Consider the following 18,840-nt stretch of genomic DNA (forward strand, 5'->3'; position numbering starts at 1 on the left):
ACGATAGATGTACATGAATATTTGCGGTGGTTGGACGATTACTGAAGATCTTATTCAAATTGCATGTCAGAAGTGGTAGCATATTCACCAATTTGGTGTGGTGAAAACTCAAAATTTGGTGTTACTCATTAGATTTGAAAATAATAATACTCATGTTGCACGATTATGACAATGGTGAAAATACTAAGAAAACACTAAGAAATCCTCCTAGATACAAAATGGTTTATGGAGACAACTCACAATATGGTTTTTGGAGACAACTCACGATATGGTTTATGGAGACAAGTCACAATATGGTTTTTGGAGACAACTCACAACACGGTTTATGGAGACAACTCACAATATTGTTTTTGGAGACAACTCACAACATGATTTATGGAAACTACTCACAATATGGATTTTTGGAGACAACTCACAATATGGTTTTTGTAGACAACTCGCAATATGGTTTTTGGAGACAACTCACAAAACGGTTTATGGCGACAACTCATAACACGCTTCATGGAGATAACTTTTAATATGGTTTTGGAGACAACTCACAATACGGTTTTGGAGACACGATATGGTTTATGGAGACACCCCCGCCGATTGGCCACCACCAAAAGCCACGACGATCCTCACGTTGCCCGTTTGTCCAGAGCGATGCGCCCAGTGCTGTGCCGCATCGGCAAGTGGTCCTACCTGGCGGGCGGCATGGCCATCATCGTGCGCGGCAAGCAGGCCAGCCGGCACGAAGCGCCCATCCTCGTGGTGGCGCCGCACTCCACCTTCCTGGACAGCTGCATCGTGTACGCGACCCGCATGTCCTCCGTCATCGTGCGCCGGGAGAGCATGGACAACTACGTCGGAAGTAGGTGGACCGTCTAGGGTGGTGGGAACTTGTCATTATTCAGCATTATAGGAGTTTCAGCTTGAGACGAAACATCTGTCGTTGGAGATGGAAGTCTGAGCATCGCAGGGCTCACGACCTGGCATTTGGCTGGCTTAAATGATCGCTTTATCAAATGGAGTAAGCGTTATTTGTCGGAAGTATGTAGATAGATGGTATAGGTTGGTGGAATTGTTGTCAACTTGACATCATTCATTCTATCAGACACTGGATCATTCAACATTATAGGTATCTCAACTTGAAATGAAACATCTATCGTTTTTCTATTCATTTAACATTCCAGGGCTCACGACCTACCATTTGGCTGGCTTAAGTGATCGCTTTACCAATCGAATAAGCTATATCTTTTTTATCCTGGCTCCATCCCAACTTATCGTCTTTGTAGATTGATGGGGCCAACTCTCCTCGTCCTCAGGTTGTAGGTCCTTCTACCATATACAACGTCACGTAGGCTATGCCTTCGAATCATGTTTTTCGAATTATTTTTTCTGTAACATCCATGAATTTTTTGGTCTTCCTCTAGATGTCTTTCGAAGAAGATCCACGCGATCGCCTAGTTTGCAATATGCTCAGGCTCTCTACGTCCTATGCGCCCATACCATCTCAATTGCATTTACCTTATTATTGGTGTCAGTTATTAATGGAATAATAAGGTATTTATACTACAAATTTCTCAACTCATGTGGGCACAATTAGCCATACTTCAAAAACTATAAATAAGCATGTGCGAGAAATCCACCAGCATTGCATAATATTTACAGTATTCAAAAATGAATGCAATATGGATGTTTAATAATGAGCTGAATGGTGAACGTTACACAGGTGTACACAGTTTTTTTTTTTAATGGATAGGTCCCAATGCAAACCAAAAATTTCTGTAATAAACCTTTAATTTTAGTAGTGGGCAGGAGCTTTCAAATGTGTATAAAGTAATCACTCAAGCCAGCCAAATTCCAGGTCGTAAGCTCTGGGATACTCAAAATTCCATCTTCCTTTATTTAAGATGAAGAAAAACGATATAAAATTCATCTCAATTTGAGACACCTATGATATTGATTGGATAGTACCAGATATCTACGTTCATCGCTCCCGTACTATCTTCGACCTCTTTCTTCACCACAACACTATATTCCTGTGTGGGATTCAGCCTCCTTCTAGAAATTCCGTTTTAGTTCCGAGCGCCTTCTCTTATTTGGTCTTCCTTTGAACGAAGCACGTACATGCTTCATCACGTCTTTTCGCCTAACATTCTTTACTTATTATAGACAGACCATCGCGTTGATTACATTTATTAATCCGATCATGATTTGCGCTAGTCAGGGTTGTATCATCTTTATTAATATTCTGGTAACGCAGGTACTGTAAAAATCCTTGTCCTATAATATTCCTGTTCAATATGAATTTGTTTCTCACTTCTAATATTCTGCTCTAACTGCAATGGGTAAGTGCCTACCTAAATAAATACGAAACAGTATGAAATTTATAATTTCGTTTATTTCTTAAATTGCTTGTTGTAAATAATAAATACCGTTCAACGATTTGCCACGCTCCGTAATTCGACATGATCCACTTTTTCACGTTATATTTTATTCATTATTTATCGTTTTTTACCGCTTTTTGCAATATTGAGTTGTTTTATTTTTACAATTTTTCCATTGCGTTGAATCGTTTTTTGAAGTGGATAAAATCTGATTGCAGAATTAATAAATTACACGCAGCCTGTTTACGTTTGGCGGGATGATCCCAATTCTCGTCAGAACACCATCAAGGAAATTATTGGAAGGGCAACGTCACCCGATTGGCCGCAGGTGAGATTTCGCTAATATTAATGCTAACCCATTTTAAATCTCAATAAATATTGTAATACTTTCCGCCCGCGATGTGTTTGTTGCAGTAATGGATTCTGTAGTTTTTTTAAACGAAATATATATATATATATATATATATATATATATATATATATATATATATATATATATATATATATATATATATATATATATATATATGTATATATATATATATATTTATACATCTCGTTTTCGAAAATTGAGGGATAATCAAGTAATTTTAAGATTATAATGAAAATATATCTTTGTTTTACAATCACTATAAATATTTTATAATAACTTAATTATAATGTCTACCGGTTTCGAAGCTAACCGGTAGACATATTAATTAAGTTATAATGAATTATTTATAGTGATTTTAAAACAAAGTTATATTTTAATTATGAAATGGAAAATCACAATGCTAGTGCTTCAAATATAAATTATAATTTTAAGATTAACTGGATCCCAACGTAGTACGAGTTTTGATATACCTATACATATTTTTTTAATCGTGAACTCATTATGGTACTATCTAAAAAACGTAAAAAAAATTGAAAACCCAGTCTAATTTTTAGAATGTTCTATTGAAAACCTTTCATTTTTATTTTCAAACATCTTCAAACTGTAAATATCAATAACTTTTGAAAGTCATATTTTTTTAATATTAGGACCCTGATAAGCGGTGATTTTGTTTTTTTTTAATATGTCATTTGCAATTACTTTTTTTAGCAAAGCATCTGTAATCGAGTGAAACATATCACAAATAACTGGTATTTTAAATAATAAGTTATTCTTAATATTAATTGTTTTTGTTATATTTTATCAAGTGTTTTGTAATCGCATTTTTAGTCTTTGGTGCATAAAATAAAATGTATTTGCGTATCACGAAAGTATTTTTTTATTGGGTTTCAAATGCACTTACATATTTATAAATAAAGAAATATTTCGTATCCAAAAAAAAATATAGCTTTTCGTTTTAAAAAATTAATTGTTCGAGAAAGCTCATAAGAAACTAAGAAAGAGAAAAAAATATATAGACAGCTAATAATCAACGTCTTTAATTTTAAGTATGACTTTTTTCCTGCTATATCTCTTTGTTATAAAAATAGTGATTTTTTAGTGTTGAGATAATTTTTTAAAAAATATATCAAACTAGTTTCCTCATCTGTGGCTGGCAATTTTATACAAAAGTATACGGCTGTCCAAACTCAAAACACAGTAAGGGACATTTTTTTGTAGTAGATTCTACTTAGTCGAAAAATGCAAAAAAAAATGTACTACAAAAAAATGTCCCTTACTGTGTTTTAAGTTTGGACAGCCGTATATCTCTAGCCTGTTATTTTTTCATGCAAACACACTGCAACTTTGATCACCTACTGTAATTTGTTACCATCAGATCCTGATATTCCCGGAGGGAACGTGCACCAACCGTTCCTGCCTCATCACCTTCAAGCCGGGAGGCTTCTATCCTGGAGTGCCCGTGCAGCCCGTCACCATCCGCTACCCGAACCATCTGGACACTGTAACATGGACCTGGGAAGGACCTAGCGCGTAAGATTTATTATTTGTTTTACCTTAGAATACTAAACTATTGTCAAAGAAAGAACAATGTTCGCGTTGTCCGTGCGTCCCCTGCTTCGCAGTACCTTTTAATGTACCTTTAATTTTTTTCATTTGTGTCAAAACTTCAAAGCAAGAATTTTGAACAAATAACCATTTACATTTTTGTACATATAGATTTTAGAAACTTCACCAAATAATGTCAAGCCACACTTGACCTAGGAGTGGTAAGGGTTAAACTTAAACTGATCATTTATTTTTCTCATCAAAACGGGACATCTACCAATTTTAGCGTAATAGTATATATCGTAGTCGTACAGAAGAAAGTGACCAACTAACAAAACGTAAAATGTTCAGGAGGGCCATTTAAGTCACTTTTGCTTGGCAAGAAAATAAACATCAATGCAGTTAGTCATTTTTAACAAGTCAATATATTATAGTTCCAAGTTTAAAATCCTTTAGGATTTATTTCTGGGCAATATTAAGCTAGTAAGATATCAAATAGTCAATGATCACGTTTTTGTAAAAATGCACTTGGTCACTTTCTCCTGTATGACTATGATATATGTATTCAGTTAAACACGTATTTTTGCATAGTTATTGAATGAATGTTGATAAAGAAAATAATAGGAATAAATGGTATAAATATGAAAAAATTATGTTGTTTTATATCGGGACAGGCTATATAAAAACGGGACGGTCCCATTCAAAACAGGACGTATGGTCACTTTAGTTAAACCCCCCTCATAGTGCTATACCAAAGAGTATTTAAATATGTGGAAACTGAAACATTCACTTAGTAATCTGTTCACAGTATCCTTATGTATAGAGTTGCCATCTTTAATGTAAACAGCTGTGACAATAATATTAATTAAACTGCAGAGTATGGACAATGGGAACTTTCACTCCGTGCATTCTCATTTTTTAGATAGACCGAAAGTGAAACTGAAATAAGTGCAGAATGTTTTGTGTGATGAATGATTAAGCGGGGAAATCAATTTCATTCATGATATGCTTTTATAATTCGATATAATAATGAACCGATGCAAGTATCATTGTCAATCTTATGCAATTGTATTATAGTATGCCGGTTTCTTTCAATGCAATTCTTTGAGTACATGCTCAAACTGTATAGTTCCAAATTGTACCTATTATGTTGTGATTCTAAAGAATGTAATGCATTTAATTTGATTTATACAAAGGTATAAATGGATAAGTAAAAAATATGAGTTATTTACTTTTAGAAAATCATTATAACCCGCATTCAATTCTCAATCCTTTGACTGATGAGTTTTAATGGAGATTTTATTTAGAAAATGAGCATTTTTTTCTGAAAATGAAATAATGCATTGCAAGGCATTCAATGACAATATTTTTCAGTTTTTTTATTTTTGTATGTTTTTATTGAATGTTAAACTAAGACAAAATGTTAACTATTCTTAAAACTGATCTCATATACAAAAAGGTTTTCCATGTAGTATTTCTAGCGCATAACTCCATTTTAATTTACTACTACTGCCGTTACTATGGTGAAATCAGTCTAATCTATTTCTTCGCCAGGATGCCAGTACCAAATACGGGGGAATCCGCAAAGATCCATTTTTTTGCCCATACGGGAACATATTCAATTTTCCCATACTATGTACGCAGTACAAGCAAAAAGTCAAAGGGATTAAACATACATCCATTTTAATCCAAAGGGAAGATAAATGTTTATAAATTTGTGAATATTTACAAACAATTTATCATAGAATAATAAATCGAGCTACTTCGTATAATGACCTGATATGGTCAGAAACGTGAATGTGCTCCAAAGAGCAAGAGCAGGGAGACACTTGCTATCTGATATCAAGGTCCGGAAGGTGTCCTATCTGGGGCATGCGCTAAGAGGAGAGTAATACAAGCTATGGCATCTAATCATAAAAAGCAAAATAGAGGGTCGACAAGGCGTGGGCAAAGGACAGATCTCCTGGCTCCAGAATATACAAGATTGGACGGGGATCAGGACCGTCGAGGCGCTGTTTAGAGCTGCCCAAGACAGGGACAATTACTCTCAATTGATAGTTGACTTCAGAAAGACCTGGCATACCATGATCTAAAAATAATAATTTCTTCTTTAGCCCATACCATATTTGCTCATTGGATTAAAGCGGTTTTTTAGAATAACTATAATAATCACGTTATTTGGTCTTCCAGATTGAAGCTGTTATGGTTGACATTGACAAGAGTGCACACGGCTTGTGAGATAGAGTTTCTTCCTGTTTATTATCCGAGTGAAGCAGAGAAAAGAGACCCCAAACTCTACGCTAGCAATGTCCGCAACGTTATGGCTAAGTATGTGTATTGTATTTTGTTGATAACTTAATGTTGTACGCCTTTGTTAACAGTAGTACAGTGGTCACCAGCATACATGGCAAAGATTTCCATCCGACCCTCGGATTTATATGACCTTAAGGACATATAAATTTTTAGTAAATTGGTTGTGAATTCACGGCAACTAAATTTCAATTCATTAATCGAAATTTGACTAGACAGTAAGTAGTGGTCCCAATGTAAAAAAGTTAAGTATTTGGATAAGAATTCGTTTTCATCCGGCATTAAAAAAAATATTGTTGTCCTTTTCTCAAAAAAGTTGATGACCACTGCAGTTGTTTTAAAAACGGAATAAAAATAAATTTTTATGTGTAAAATGTTATTTTTAACCCTATGATGGAAGCAATGTATCTATTGGATACTTTTTTTTTTCTTTTGATTATTTTTTTCTTTATTACCTCTCACAATATATCTTCAACATCTGTATTTTTGATTTTTCTCAACAGTTGTTTTAAATGTTTTTCAAATTTCAAATGACCTTTTTTGATTATTTAAAGTTTATACCAAATTTTAATTATAGTTTGAATTAATAACTGCACTAAGCTTTTAGCATACTACTTTCTAAATGAGTACTGTAATTTAATATGTGAATTTACTCTCACGGTTGCAAGAGAAAATATGTTTTGCGTGTAGACTGATACATATTTATTTATTTATTTTTATTAAAAAGAGAACTACTTGTGTTTTTTATTATTTACAAAAATACTTCAATTTCATACTATTTCTGTGAGCCTAAGCAACTCATTATTAGGAATAGTTATCAAATTGTGGTAGAGTGGGTTCGAATCGAAAAACTGACTCAAGAGCCCGCGACACTAACCACGGAACCACAACCCGACTTGCATTCCCATTCCCAAGTTGCATTCCCTAAATAGATTTTTAATTTTAAATATACTTTCAATGGTGAAAACATAACTCATAACGTCTTCAGAATCATAGTATTCACTTTATTTTTAACTTAAGGAAATATGACTATGTTTCACCCTGTCGCACTGAATTAAAATGGCTTCATTTTAAACAACGCATAAATTCACAATCTCTTGCCCTACTATATAACATTCTTCACGACCCCAGTGCACCAATTTATCTTGTAGAAAACTTCGTTTACCTTTCTGATCATGGTCTATCGCTTCGCTCTTCCCAAGAGAGAACACTCTCCATTCCTTGCCACAACACAGCATTCCTCAGTAATTCCTTTACTGTCCAAGCGGCTAGACTCTGGAATGAACTACCTCTACATGTAAAAAATGCACCTTCTATCTTAACCTTCAAAAAACGCCTGAAACATCATTATCTTACCTTAGAACCCTAACTGTCCATCTCCTCCTCCCCTGACCCCTCCTCTCTTTCTTAAACTTGCTACCGAATGCTACCTATTTATCATTAGAATCCTAGAATACTTTTTTGTCTAATTGTTAATTAATTGTTTTTTAGTTTTTTGATAAAATCTATTACATCAGACAATAATATGTATTAACTTTTAAAAACGTCTGAGACATTACTATCTGTCATTAGAATCCTAACTGTCGATCAAACCTCCTCCCTCTACCTCCTTCCCTAATCTCCCTTCTTCCTTTGCCCTCCTTATTATCGTCTTTTGTTAATTTATGTTTCTTTTTAAATGTCAATTTGTAATTTATGTTTTTTTTTAAATGTTCAAGTACTATCTGCCCACTGATTGCAAACGGCTATGTATGGTATCAAACGTTTTGATCAATATCACTAGTCCGTCTTTGGTCGGTTGGAAGATATTGCTTTTTAGCAATAAGCCCGCCAATGTACTTTTTATTTTCTGTACATGAAGTTTAAAAATAAAAATAAAAATAAAAAATAAATAAATAAATAATAAGAATTTCAATGTTGCAATTATTATTTTCTGTTTTTGTTGCCATGTTAAGCTAAAATAATGAATTTTGTAGGGCTCTCGGGATCCCAGTGTCGGATTACACATACGATGACTGTCGACTACTCTGCAGAGCCAAGCAGCTGAACATTCCTCACGCTACTTCCCTTGTTGAGGCACAGAAACAAAGGCAGACGCTTGGGTAAATTCTATATTCATGTTTTCATTAATGATTTAGGAAATATTATAGTCCACTTTCAATAGCCGTGACAATTTAAATGTTTCTCGAAAGTAAAGGGAAAGTTACTGCGAATGCCATCTGTGAATATTTTTAGGTACTAAAATCATTTTAGGTTTGCGTCTTCTCTAAAATTATGTTAATCAAACGCCGAATAAAGATAAATCATTCATAGATGTCAGTATTGCATAGATTTTTGGAGAAGTTGTTGTTCAAATTTTATGTAACAACTTAATATAATTTAAATAGGAATCATAATAAAATTTTCATTTTTGTAGATTTCTATATATTTTAACAGCGCTCTTCTTTCTTAGACTCCTATCCGCACATATCAGATTGGCATGTTGTTCATTTGATAGCCAATAACATGAAGGCAAAGTGATAGCGTTTCAAATTTTCTAGTATAGGATTGGAACTATTTTATGGGATAAAAATGGCTTAAATGAAGGATCTCAAGACAAAGAATATTGCTGCTCTATGGGAAAGGAAGTGGAGGTGAAATAGTAGGCAGGGAAAGGAGAATAGAAGTTTTATTAAAATTTATTTTGTTATTTTCAGTTTGGACGCTTCTCGCAAGGAAATAAGTCTGATAGAAATGGGAGGAAAACGATCGGGAACAGCCGGCAACTCTCCCAGAGTGAACTACAAACAGTTTTGTGAACATCTCGGCATCAATGAAAACGATTCCACCAGTCACGCACTCTTCAATGTATTTCTGGATGTAAGAAATATACATTATACCAATTTTACCAGACTCCTTTTTTAATTCGATAAAATTTTATTTGATGGGCACCACGATATATAAACCGGCATCGCAAGTCTCATCTACTTGCGATTTATGATCTCTTGTACTAGAGTAGACTGTTGCCGCAAAGTTTGTTGCCCCTGTTTCAATTATGTGGTACTCAAAGCGGGATCTGACGAAAGTGAAATCTTGTTTTATCGTTAGTGTCCTGATAATCGATATATCGACTCTGATATACTCTGCCTAAAGTCCAACCATCGATATAGTGACAATGACGCCAGTGTATTTTGGCGGTCAAGCCAGGAGGCTGTGTCGCGGCATGCGCGTTTCTGAAGCACAGCTTCGTCAGTAATATTTACGAATAAAGAAATTTAAACAATTTTAAGTAAAAAATATAAATATTTTTTATTAAAACATATTGTTTTCGCCCTTACAATGTCCACTTAATTTAAAATGGACCGTTTTTGCAAAAAAAGTCCTTAGCAATTGCAGCAAACTGGTATGAAAAAAATGTTATCACTAAAACAGTTAAACTATTTTATTATTTTAACGACATTGGTAATAATTTTCCAAAAATACTAATGCTTTCAATGATGCAATATTTCGGCTACTCACTAAAATACTATCATATGTGAAATTATTAATTTTTCATACATAAAAGCTAAAAAAGAATCTGTAGTATTTTAGAGTATGTTGAATCCGATGTTCGTATATGATAATACTCTATTCACAATAATCAAAAATGAATGTTAACCAAAATACGGTTGTATGTTTGAACATTTATTTTTTATAATTTATTGTAATTCCAGAAAAGATCTCCCGACATTGATTGGCGAGATTACCTCATGAGTGCCGCATTCCTGTCATTACCAGGCGCTCAGACATCGGAAATACTTAGATACGCATTTAAGGCAAGTATTTATTGTCCATAGCTATATCTTAACCGTCCAGTCTGTAGTACCATTGTCCCAAGTTCAATTACCAGCGAAATTTAAATGAAACGTTTGTAAACTTTATATGTATTTAATATTTTTTTCTAAAGATTCTACCTGAATATGTACAAATATTATATGTACAAATATATTATGTACAAATAGACACCTGAAAATTATTTTGAATACCAGAGTTTGTGAATAAACATACGGACATACTAAAAATATTATTACTCTCATATTATATTGTCACATTATACCTTCCATGGGGAGATAATTCAGATTTTTGAATATATATATTGCAGTATATGTCTCATAACACAACACCACTGTGGCAGTGGCACTGGTCTATCATATACAGGGTAATTACTATAAACTAGGTAACTCTTAAATAATCAATGTTGGGAAATTAATATATAAGGTTGCAAATAAAAATTTTAATCAGTTTTGTATTCTTATAATATGACGGGATTTTATAATTATCTACGTATAGTTAAGACCTTAACAAAGAGATTGGTATATAATATTCATATGAAAATAAACGATAATTCCTTCGTTTCTGCATGAGGCCGGCGCAGAAGGTAAAAATACCCTTCCCGTCTTTAAGCATTAATCGACCGAACAGGTAGAAATATCTTTCCTGTCCAAAGAGTGTTGACTGATTGTAGTATTACCCCACAATATTTACCCATAGGTCTTAAAAAATAGATTTTCCCATTTCTGTCATTGCAACATGCTTATTTCAGATATACGACGAGTCAGGAGTTGGAAGGCTGAGCCACGAGGATGTGATCACGGCGCTCTCTCGGTGCGCGGCTCTCGCTCACGAGGAAGGATCTGCTGCATTCCAGCAAGTGGACATGGATGCTCGCGGCTGGATACATTCTGGTCAGTGAAACCTCACTTATCTTAACCTAGCCGGCTCGAACAGGGGCATCGAAATCCGCCAAATATGAATCTCAATTTGATAACTATCGTATCATTTTTTGTAATCCTAAAAATAATATTAACCTGTTAACCGGGCGGGACGTATAAATACGTCAAACGTAAACAATATCGGGTACGGGTAGGACATTTGAATACGTCCTGTAAATATATGTTACGCACTGGAAGGGGTGGGATCTATATTTTTCAATAACAAAGGTAATTATTAGTCATCCATACATGTTTCGACTTGAATTCTTTTCTATTCGTTTGTAATTTTGTATTTTCTTTGTGATTTATTTTTAATTAATTAAAAAATATATATTTCATTTTCTTTTCATTTATTTTAAGCATTAATAAAATATATGAAATCACGTCCACTGGACGTGACGTACTGACACGTCCTAATGAAAGAGTTTGCGCCCGTTGTATGTTGCGTGATTAAAATTTAAACTTCCCGGTTAACAGGTTAAAGAAAGTTTTCCCTTTTTTATTTTTATAATTTCAAATCGTTAATTGTTTCAAAATACTGTTTTTGATAGTAACCACAATCTGTCAGTATCGCAAGTTCTACATATTAAAATATATAAGGGCGTTAATTTTTTGTTTGCTAGCGACATGTTATTTCTTATATATGTTATTTTTATAAATGTGGTATTACCACATTTATTAGAGTAAAGAGCGAGACAATTAGATTGCTCTGATTTCTGGCATCTCGCTTATCGAATGGCCGGCGCCAGCCCGTCAGTCACTGCGCGGCCATGCGCTGGGTAGGACGTGGAATCTATGATTAATGTGGCAGAGAGTTACAAGCTACAATATATGACTTCAATACAAATATGAACTGGGGTCTTTTGTTACCCCGCTTTGGATCCCATGTAGTTTTTGGATGATCAGTACGGAAAAGGTTAACCAGCTAAAGGCTAAAAATCCAAACATTTTCACACTTACTTCTTAAATTACAAAATTTCGGTACCATCGCAGCTTGAAGTGACTGAAACGTAGGCAACAAGTTCTCCAGGGATCCTGGCTTGAATCTTGGCACAGGACAGCTATTTTTTTCTGCGATGTAATGAATCCTTACTATCAGTGAATTTCCCTCTCAGGTTTTTAAACATATGTGTATTTTATTTGAATTATTTTCAATGTTTGCAGATGAATTCTTCAAATTTGCTGAGAAGAAACCTGAGTTTGCATTCCTCTTCCATTCGGAAGATGCTATCAGCAAAGTGAAAACGCACTGAAATATTATTTTAGGCATTTCATAATTGCTTGAAGGCGATCATGTTATGCATTTTGTAAATAATTTCCAAATCTATATTCTTCTATGCGCGATAGGTTGAACGAGGGCAGTTTGATAAGTATCCGTATTTGGGACAATTTTCTTTTTCTTTTTTTTTCAACATGCTATCCTAAAGGATATAAGGTATAAATACCTTGATGCACTAAGTCCAGCTATCTACCAAATTTGTAGAACCATCTAAAAAACTCTGACAATAAACCTACTAGTTTATTATTTTAAGTACTTTCCTCCGTGTAATTTTTTAATTTTTGGAATAAAATTCAACGGATATAACTCAGATCCATCCAAAAGTTTATTGATTTGCTGATGTTTATTGCTCTAACATTAATTTGAAAAAAATAGCTTCATAAAATATTTATGCAGTATTTATGCATTTTATTTTTCTTAAAGTAATTTTTTATTTTTTGTTGAAATAAAATAAATGTATGACAGTTAGTAATGTTCTATCAGAACTAGAATATTACTTGATGTTAGACGATTTTTCATGATATGTAATGGTTTTCATATCAAAAGGTATCCACCATACTCTTTTGTCTGAAATTTCAGTACAAGTTACCAATTTTGTGTTGTAACTCTGTCGCCAAACACGGATACTTTTCAAAATGAACGGAAATATAATACTGCAAGGACTAATAGTTTATTTTGTCCAAATACTAAGATATAATGTAGAATTATCAGAATCAATTAAATATTTTTGATTTGTAATCACAAATTACCGCTAAAGTAAAAAGAGATCAATTATAAATTAAAAACTGTAACAAGATAATTTCCCGCTGATGTTATTTTTCCATTTGAAATCTTAGAGGAGTCTTCGTTAAATCCCGGCTATCATTGTAAAGCTAATATCAGATATTCTCATGTAAATATTATTGTTTATTGCCAGTTTCCATTATTTTAAATAGCTCGTAGTTTAATTTAAGTAAATGTATTATATTTTTATGGACATTCGGATCTTTATAAAAAAAAACTATTATGGTTTTATTTTTGCTACGCAACATGAGATTTTTGTATGATTCAATAAATAAAAATTCTCTCATGACAAATCACACTTAAACGAATTTTCATGATGAATATTTTCATGTTTTCGCATTGCCATGATATTCCCAACATGTCAGTTTGCTTTGCGATACTTATTATAAATGTTTATTAACATTTTCTCCACTCGGCTCTTGTTGGAAGGTATTATCTGAGCCGGGCACTCCTACCGGCGACTATGTTCATCATTCTAGCAAACGTATCGATGTTGTCACCAACATGCGGATACTTAAATATGTGCAGCAAATCCAAATTTCATATTAAAACATTGCCGCAATACTAAAATTAGTATGCTTTTGAATGAATGTGGACATATTTTAAAATTTTTAAGGACATCACATTAAGGAATTCCATTATTGATACGTATTATTTAATTTACATTGTATTAAGTACGTAAGAGTTTGGGATTGATTATTATCTCACTTTCTTATTTTTTTGCCCGTTTTTCAAAATTCTTGTGCTTTGTTCTCAAAATCAAACATAAATGAATGTCTTAAACACTCGTAATAGTATGTATATAATTTTCTTATCATTGTGTTATCACAATTGTATAGTTTTAATTTAGTTTATACATATTTAGGAAAAGAATGTAACACTAACTCAATCTTCAAGTTTGTGGCCCAGTTGTAAAGTTGTGGACTTGAACTCCAGAGTTCGATCCATATTTTACGGCAACTTGATTCTTATATTGAAACGCAAATGTTGTATTATAAATTGAAATATTTTGTGTCAATAATTTTTGGCTCTCTCAAATTTTTTGTTGTAAACCTTACTATTTTTTCTAAACACTTTGTGTGTGGTCCTCTTTAAATTTACCAACCTTTGGGGAATGATATCAGCATTCAATAAAACACACAGCTCCTGAACTACTGGACATATTTTCATGAAATTTTAAATCTGTAAAGATTATATAACAGAGTATGTAATCAATTTAGAGTGTGGTATTGTTTAAAGCATATCCCTCTATGGAGTGAAACATAACAAAATCCAGAAATAAAGAGGGTTTCACTTCTTAATTTCTTGGCTGCACATACTCTACATGGTTTCTGAGGAATTTTCTTGCTCCCATCTTTGACTATTTCCTATATTTTATGCTTCTTCATGTCCGTTGAAAGTCTACCTGATGGATTCATCTTAGATGCATGCTTTGTTGGAAAAATGTGAATGGTTTTCTCTCATGAGTTGGGCTAGATGAACACGTATTAATATGTGATAAAAACACCTACTAATATCGCTCACTCCTTTCAAGAACGTCATAAATCAAAAATTGACAATTTTCAGTTGTCCATGTTTTTGGAATACCCAGAAAATGTACTATACCCCAGCAAAAGAGGCATATTTTTAACTCAATATTTACCCGCTACAGGACAGAAAGTGTTGTTTTTGCATTTTGAAGAAAAGGTATTGTTTAATTATTTTTTTAAAATATTTTAAACATTTTTCAAATGGAGAATAAACCTTCAGGTTTTACCTAAAAAAATCTGATGCACAGTAAAAAGTTAAATAAGTAGCTTGATATTTATTTTTAATACATTGTATTTTATATTTAAACTTTAAAAACGTTCTCCTGAAAAATCAAGTTTTTTGATTTACGACGTTCTTGAAAGGAGTGAGCGATATATGAGCAGACCACAAAGTGTTAATAGAGTTGATTTAATCCATCACTTAGTATGAATTTGTTTATTTTGTTTTAAGACAGTAAACTTTGTAAGTGTGTATTTGGTTTATCAATAAGAAGATATTAATTGTAGGTATATTTGTATTTCTGATGTGTTAAGGGTCTATTAACACACTATCTGCGGGTGGATTCGCGCGCTAACTACTACGTGGGGCGGGCGAAAATAAGGGTGTTGCGGAAATAATGTGTATTTTTTTAAAATCGCTATATCTGTAAAAGTAATGGGTATTTTGCCTTAAAATTTTTTGTGTGATACTTACCATAGCCGGTACCGTGTAAATACATTGTTAGACACACACATTGACGTTGGAAAATTGTGTATTTAAAAATAATAAAAAAAAAACATTCTTTCATTGTTTTTAAAATTAAAACATTAATTTATTTTGAAAATCCTTTTAAATAAATTTAATATCGAGTCAGAGTGTGATATTTCTCAAAACATTCACCCCTATGAAGAGGAATAGAACAAAACTTGCACATATAGCACGTTAAACTTTTTTTTTATGCGTTGCGCAAACACGACATTGCCGCTTAGGGTTTTTCTTTCTTCCGGATATCACTATTTTTTCTAAACAATGTTTCCTCAAATCCATCGATAATCTTCCAGGGGGGTCAATATTCCGGGTTCTTCTTGTAGTCTGAGGGGTGGATGATCCCGGTTCTTGCTCATCTGCTGCTGAATGTTCAGGAATGCTGTCAGATATCCAGTGTTGTGCAACATTATGTAAAAAAGAATTGTATTTTATTTTACGCCTATTCAGTGACTCGAACTTGATTCAGAATCGCTGAATTGCAAGGGTATTACAGGGATTCTTCTATGTGGAATCACTTCACTTTCACTCGAAAATTCACTATCATTGTCAAATGCAGGTAAACTACAGTCTTCCGAATTATTTGACAAGTTATCTGCAAATATTTCCTCATCAGCCGAAGCCATTTTATCATGGGAATAAAAAATAAATAAAATCTACACTAAAAGTATTCCTCAATCTAAATTTCAACGTATCTTCTGACGTAAAGAAATGAACTGATATGGAAACAAGTGTTAGAATGGTAACAAAATTTAAATCTAAACAACTCTTAAATTATAAATTATAATTGTTTTCTCTTGTCCCAAACAAAACATTAAAGATAAGTGGTCTGAAGCGTCCTAAGGAACGCGGTGTCGTATGACTCCTTGGCTCGAATTTTTATGTTGCTCATTCCAGTTCGTATTACTCCTAATAGAGAGAAACATCTCTGAAAAGAAGTGATAACACTTAACCATACTGTAAACATCGATATGAGATCAAAAGATGCCGCAAAAGTCATGCACAATTTACGATGGGTCGAGTGAAAAGGTAAAATTACCCTTCCCGCCGAATACCACCAGTCGAGTGAAAGGGTAAAATTACCCTTCCCGCAGATAGTGTGTTAATTTTATGTATAATCGTACCTGGATTAGTTCCGTAGAATGTACTTATTGAATACATGTTATTCCATCCAACGTCAGTTACCATTCTATGATATTGCATCATTATTTTAATTTTTACCATTTTTAAATAATGTACTTAATTTCTATAAAAGAATGAAAATTATCTTAGTTTTTAGTCTGTCAATTAGCGGATGTGCTCACAAAAAGTGTTTGTAGATTCTTGTAAAATAGTTTAGCAACCGGTCTTCTTTTGATTAATTATCAAAAAAATTGCTATGAAAATAAATATTTTAAATATTATTCATGTATGAGTAACCCTTAATATCACTTATTTTTAGAAAATAACATTGCTTTCTGGAATATATTGTACCCCTAGTAGAGTAAAAATATTATTGTATCAAACTCAACAGTTGAGGCATCTGATATATCTTGATACAAATATGACCCTCGAGGGTTAAATCCAGTAAAAAATACTTATATCTATAAAAATATTGGAATTCTTGCTCATCATTATTTTAAATCCCTCAATCTTTAATGTTTTTCCTTAATTTTTACTAAAAAGAAGCAGGTTTTTTTTGGTGTATAAACGCAGCACAAATAATAATGGCAAAAATGCTACATAGTAATTCTGAAAGACAGTCAATATCTTGCTAATCTAAATGACATATGAGAAAATACCTTAAAGGGTGCCTGAAGGTTGTTTATATACCCGAAGTATACACAAAATGGTTTGGAATCATTTTAGTTTTTCGACCACATGTACGCAATAAAGGTTACTTTTACCGGGCAGGTTACTCTGCGTGCATATTACGTACGTTCAATGAGGTAGAGCGACTAAACTAGGGGTACAATATGTTTAAATTAATTAAAAAAAACATGGTACTAAAAGGCTAAAGTTCTAGTTGTAAACATAAAATAATATTAACATTCATCTTTTTGGAAAATACCTACATGAGAATTCACAGTAGCCAAATTTGCTCACTGCATTATGGAGGTAAGCAGCTGAAATGAAAAGTCTTTTATCTGCTTTTGAAATATAATAAACACGAATTTGGAATTAAATATATTATTAGTTTTATGAAAATACAGGGTTGATATTCATCCCGGATAAATACTTGAACTCTCGTAAATGAAGGAGGCAATCAGTTTATTCCAGTCTTGTTAATGTAACACATTGCTTCCAAGTCTTCAGTCCACAATATTCCACTTAATTCTACAATATATGTATATGGTACTTGGGTACCTACTTATAGAGCTTCCCTTTTCTAGCGTTTAGATACCTATTTATTCTGTTGTTCTTGTTAAATAACGTACCAATCGTTAAATATTTGGAATATCAACCCTCGGTATTCTAGACCTAGAAGTCTAATATTAATTAGGATGTATATAGAACAAATGATTGTGCAACGTTGTGAGTGTCTTTTATTATATGTGTAATGTAATTACAGAATACATATTTCGTCTGAAATATGTAATATCAACGTCACTTAGCAAAGGCTTCCTATTCAGAGATCTTGATGTAAAAACTTCTCTACTCCAAAGCAATTACGTATATTGCTATCTCACTAAAATACAAGACTGGGATGTAACTGCGTTAATTAAAAACTTACAAATAACTATCGGTTGTAAACAAAATTAATGTTAAATACTTAAACTCTCGTAAATGAAGGACACAATCAGTTTATTCCAGTCTTGTTAATGTAACACATTGCTTCCAAGTCTTCAGTCCACAATATTTCACTTAATTCTACAATATATGTATATGGTACTTGGGTACCTACTTATAGAGCTTCCCTTTTCTAGCGTTTAGATACCTATTTATTCTGTTGTTCTTGTTTTATGTTTTGTTGAGTAATTATAATCTTTATTTATTTATATTGTCTTTTATTTATCTTCCCATATGTCAAATGAGAAATGAGAACACCGCACAGTGTACATACATATTTCATATTTGGTAAGTCTTCATAATATCCTTTAAACATACAGGTCATCGAAAAATAATACCAACATTTTAAATAACTGTTTTAAAAAAATTAATAGAGGTAATTAAATGGTTTTTATGTTAAAATGTGGG

The 18,840-nt window shown here is 32.9% G+C and overlaps 1 protein-coding gene across 2 annotated transcripts in view; it reads left to right on the forward strand.

Annotated features, from left to right (window-relative positions):
• Positions 1 to 18,638, forward strand: part of LPCAT (lysophosphatidylcholine acyltransferase) — an 83,826-nt gene extending 65,188 nt beyond the window's left edge. Inside the window, exons 3-11 of one of the 2 annotated variants that reach the window (XM_088264198.1) lie at positions 639 to 850; positions 2,588 to 2,697; positions 4,118 to 4,272; positions 6,478 to 6,615; positions 8,574 to 8,699; positions 9,294 to 9,456; positions 10,290 to 10,391; positions 11,159 to 11,300; positions 12,492 to 18,638. In XM_088264198.1, the coding sequence (XP_088120324.1) occupies positions 639 to 850; positions 2,588 to 2,697; positions 4,118 to 4,272; positions 6,478 to 6,615; positions 8,574 to 8,699; positions 9,294 to 9,456; positions 10,290 to 10,391; positions 11,159 to 11,300; positions 12,492 to 12,580 (1,237 nt within the window). In that variant the 3' untranslated portion in view covers positions 12,581 to 18,638. The remainder of the gene's footprint in view (positions 1 to 638; positions 851 to 2,587; positions 2,698 to 4,117; positions 4,273 to 6,477; positions 6,616 to 8,573; positions 8,700 to 9,293; positions 9,457 to 10,289; positions 10,392 to 11,158; positions 11,301 to 12,491) is intronic. The other variant, XM_088264197.1, reaches the window with a different exon arrangement.
• Positions 18,639 to 18,840: the final 202 nt, after the last annotated feature.

Source organism: Brachycentrus maculatus, unplaced genomic scaffold (assembly GCF_059751285.1).
Source record: "Brachycentrus maculatus isolate JH-2025_06_01 unplaced genomic scaffold, ASM5975128v1 h1tg000220l, whole genome shotgun sequence".
Lineage (NCBI taxonomy): Eukaryota > Metazoa > Arthropoda > Insecta > Trichoptera > Brachycentridae > Brachycentrus > Brachycentrus maculatus.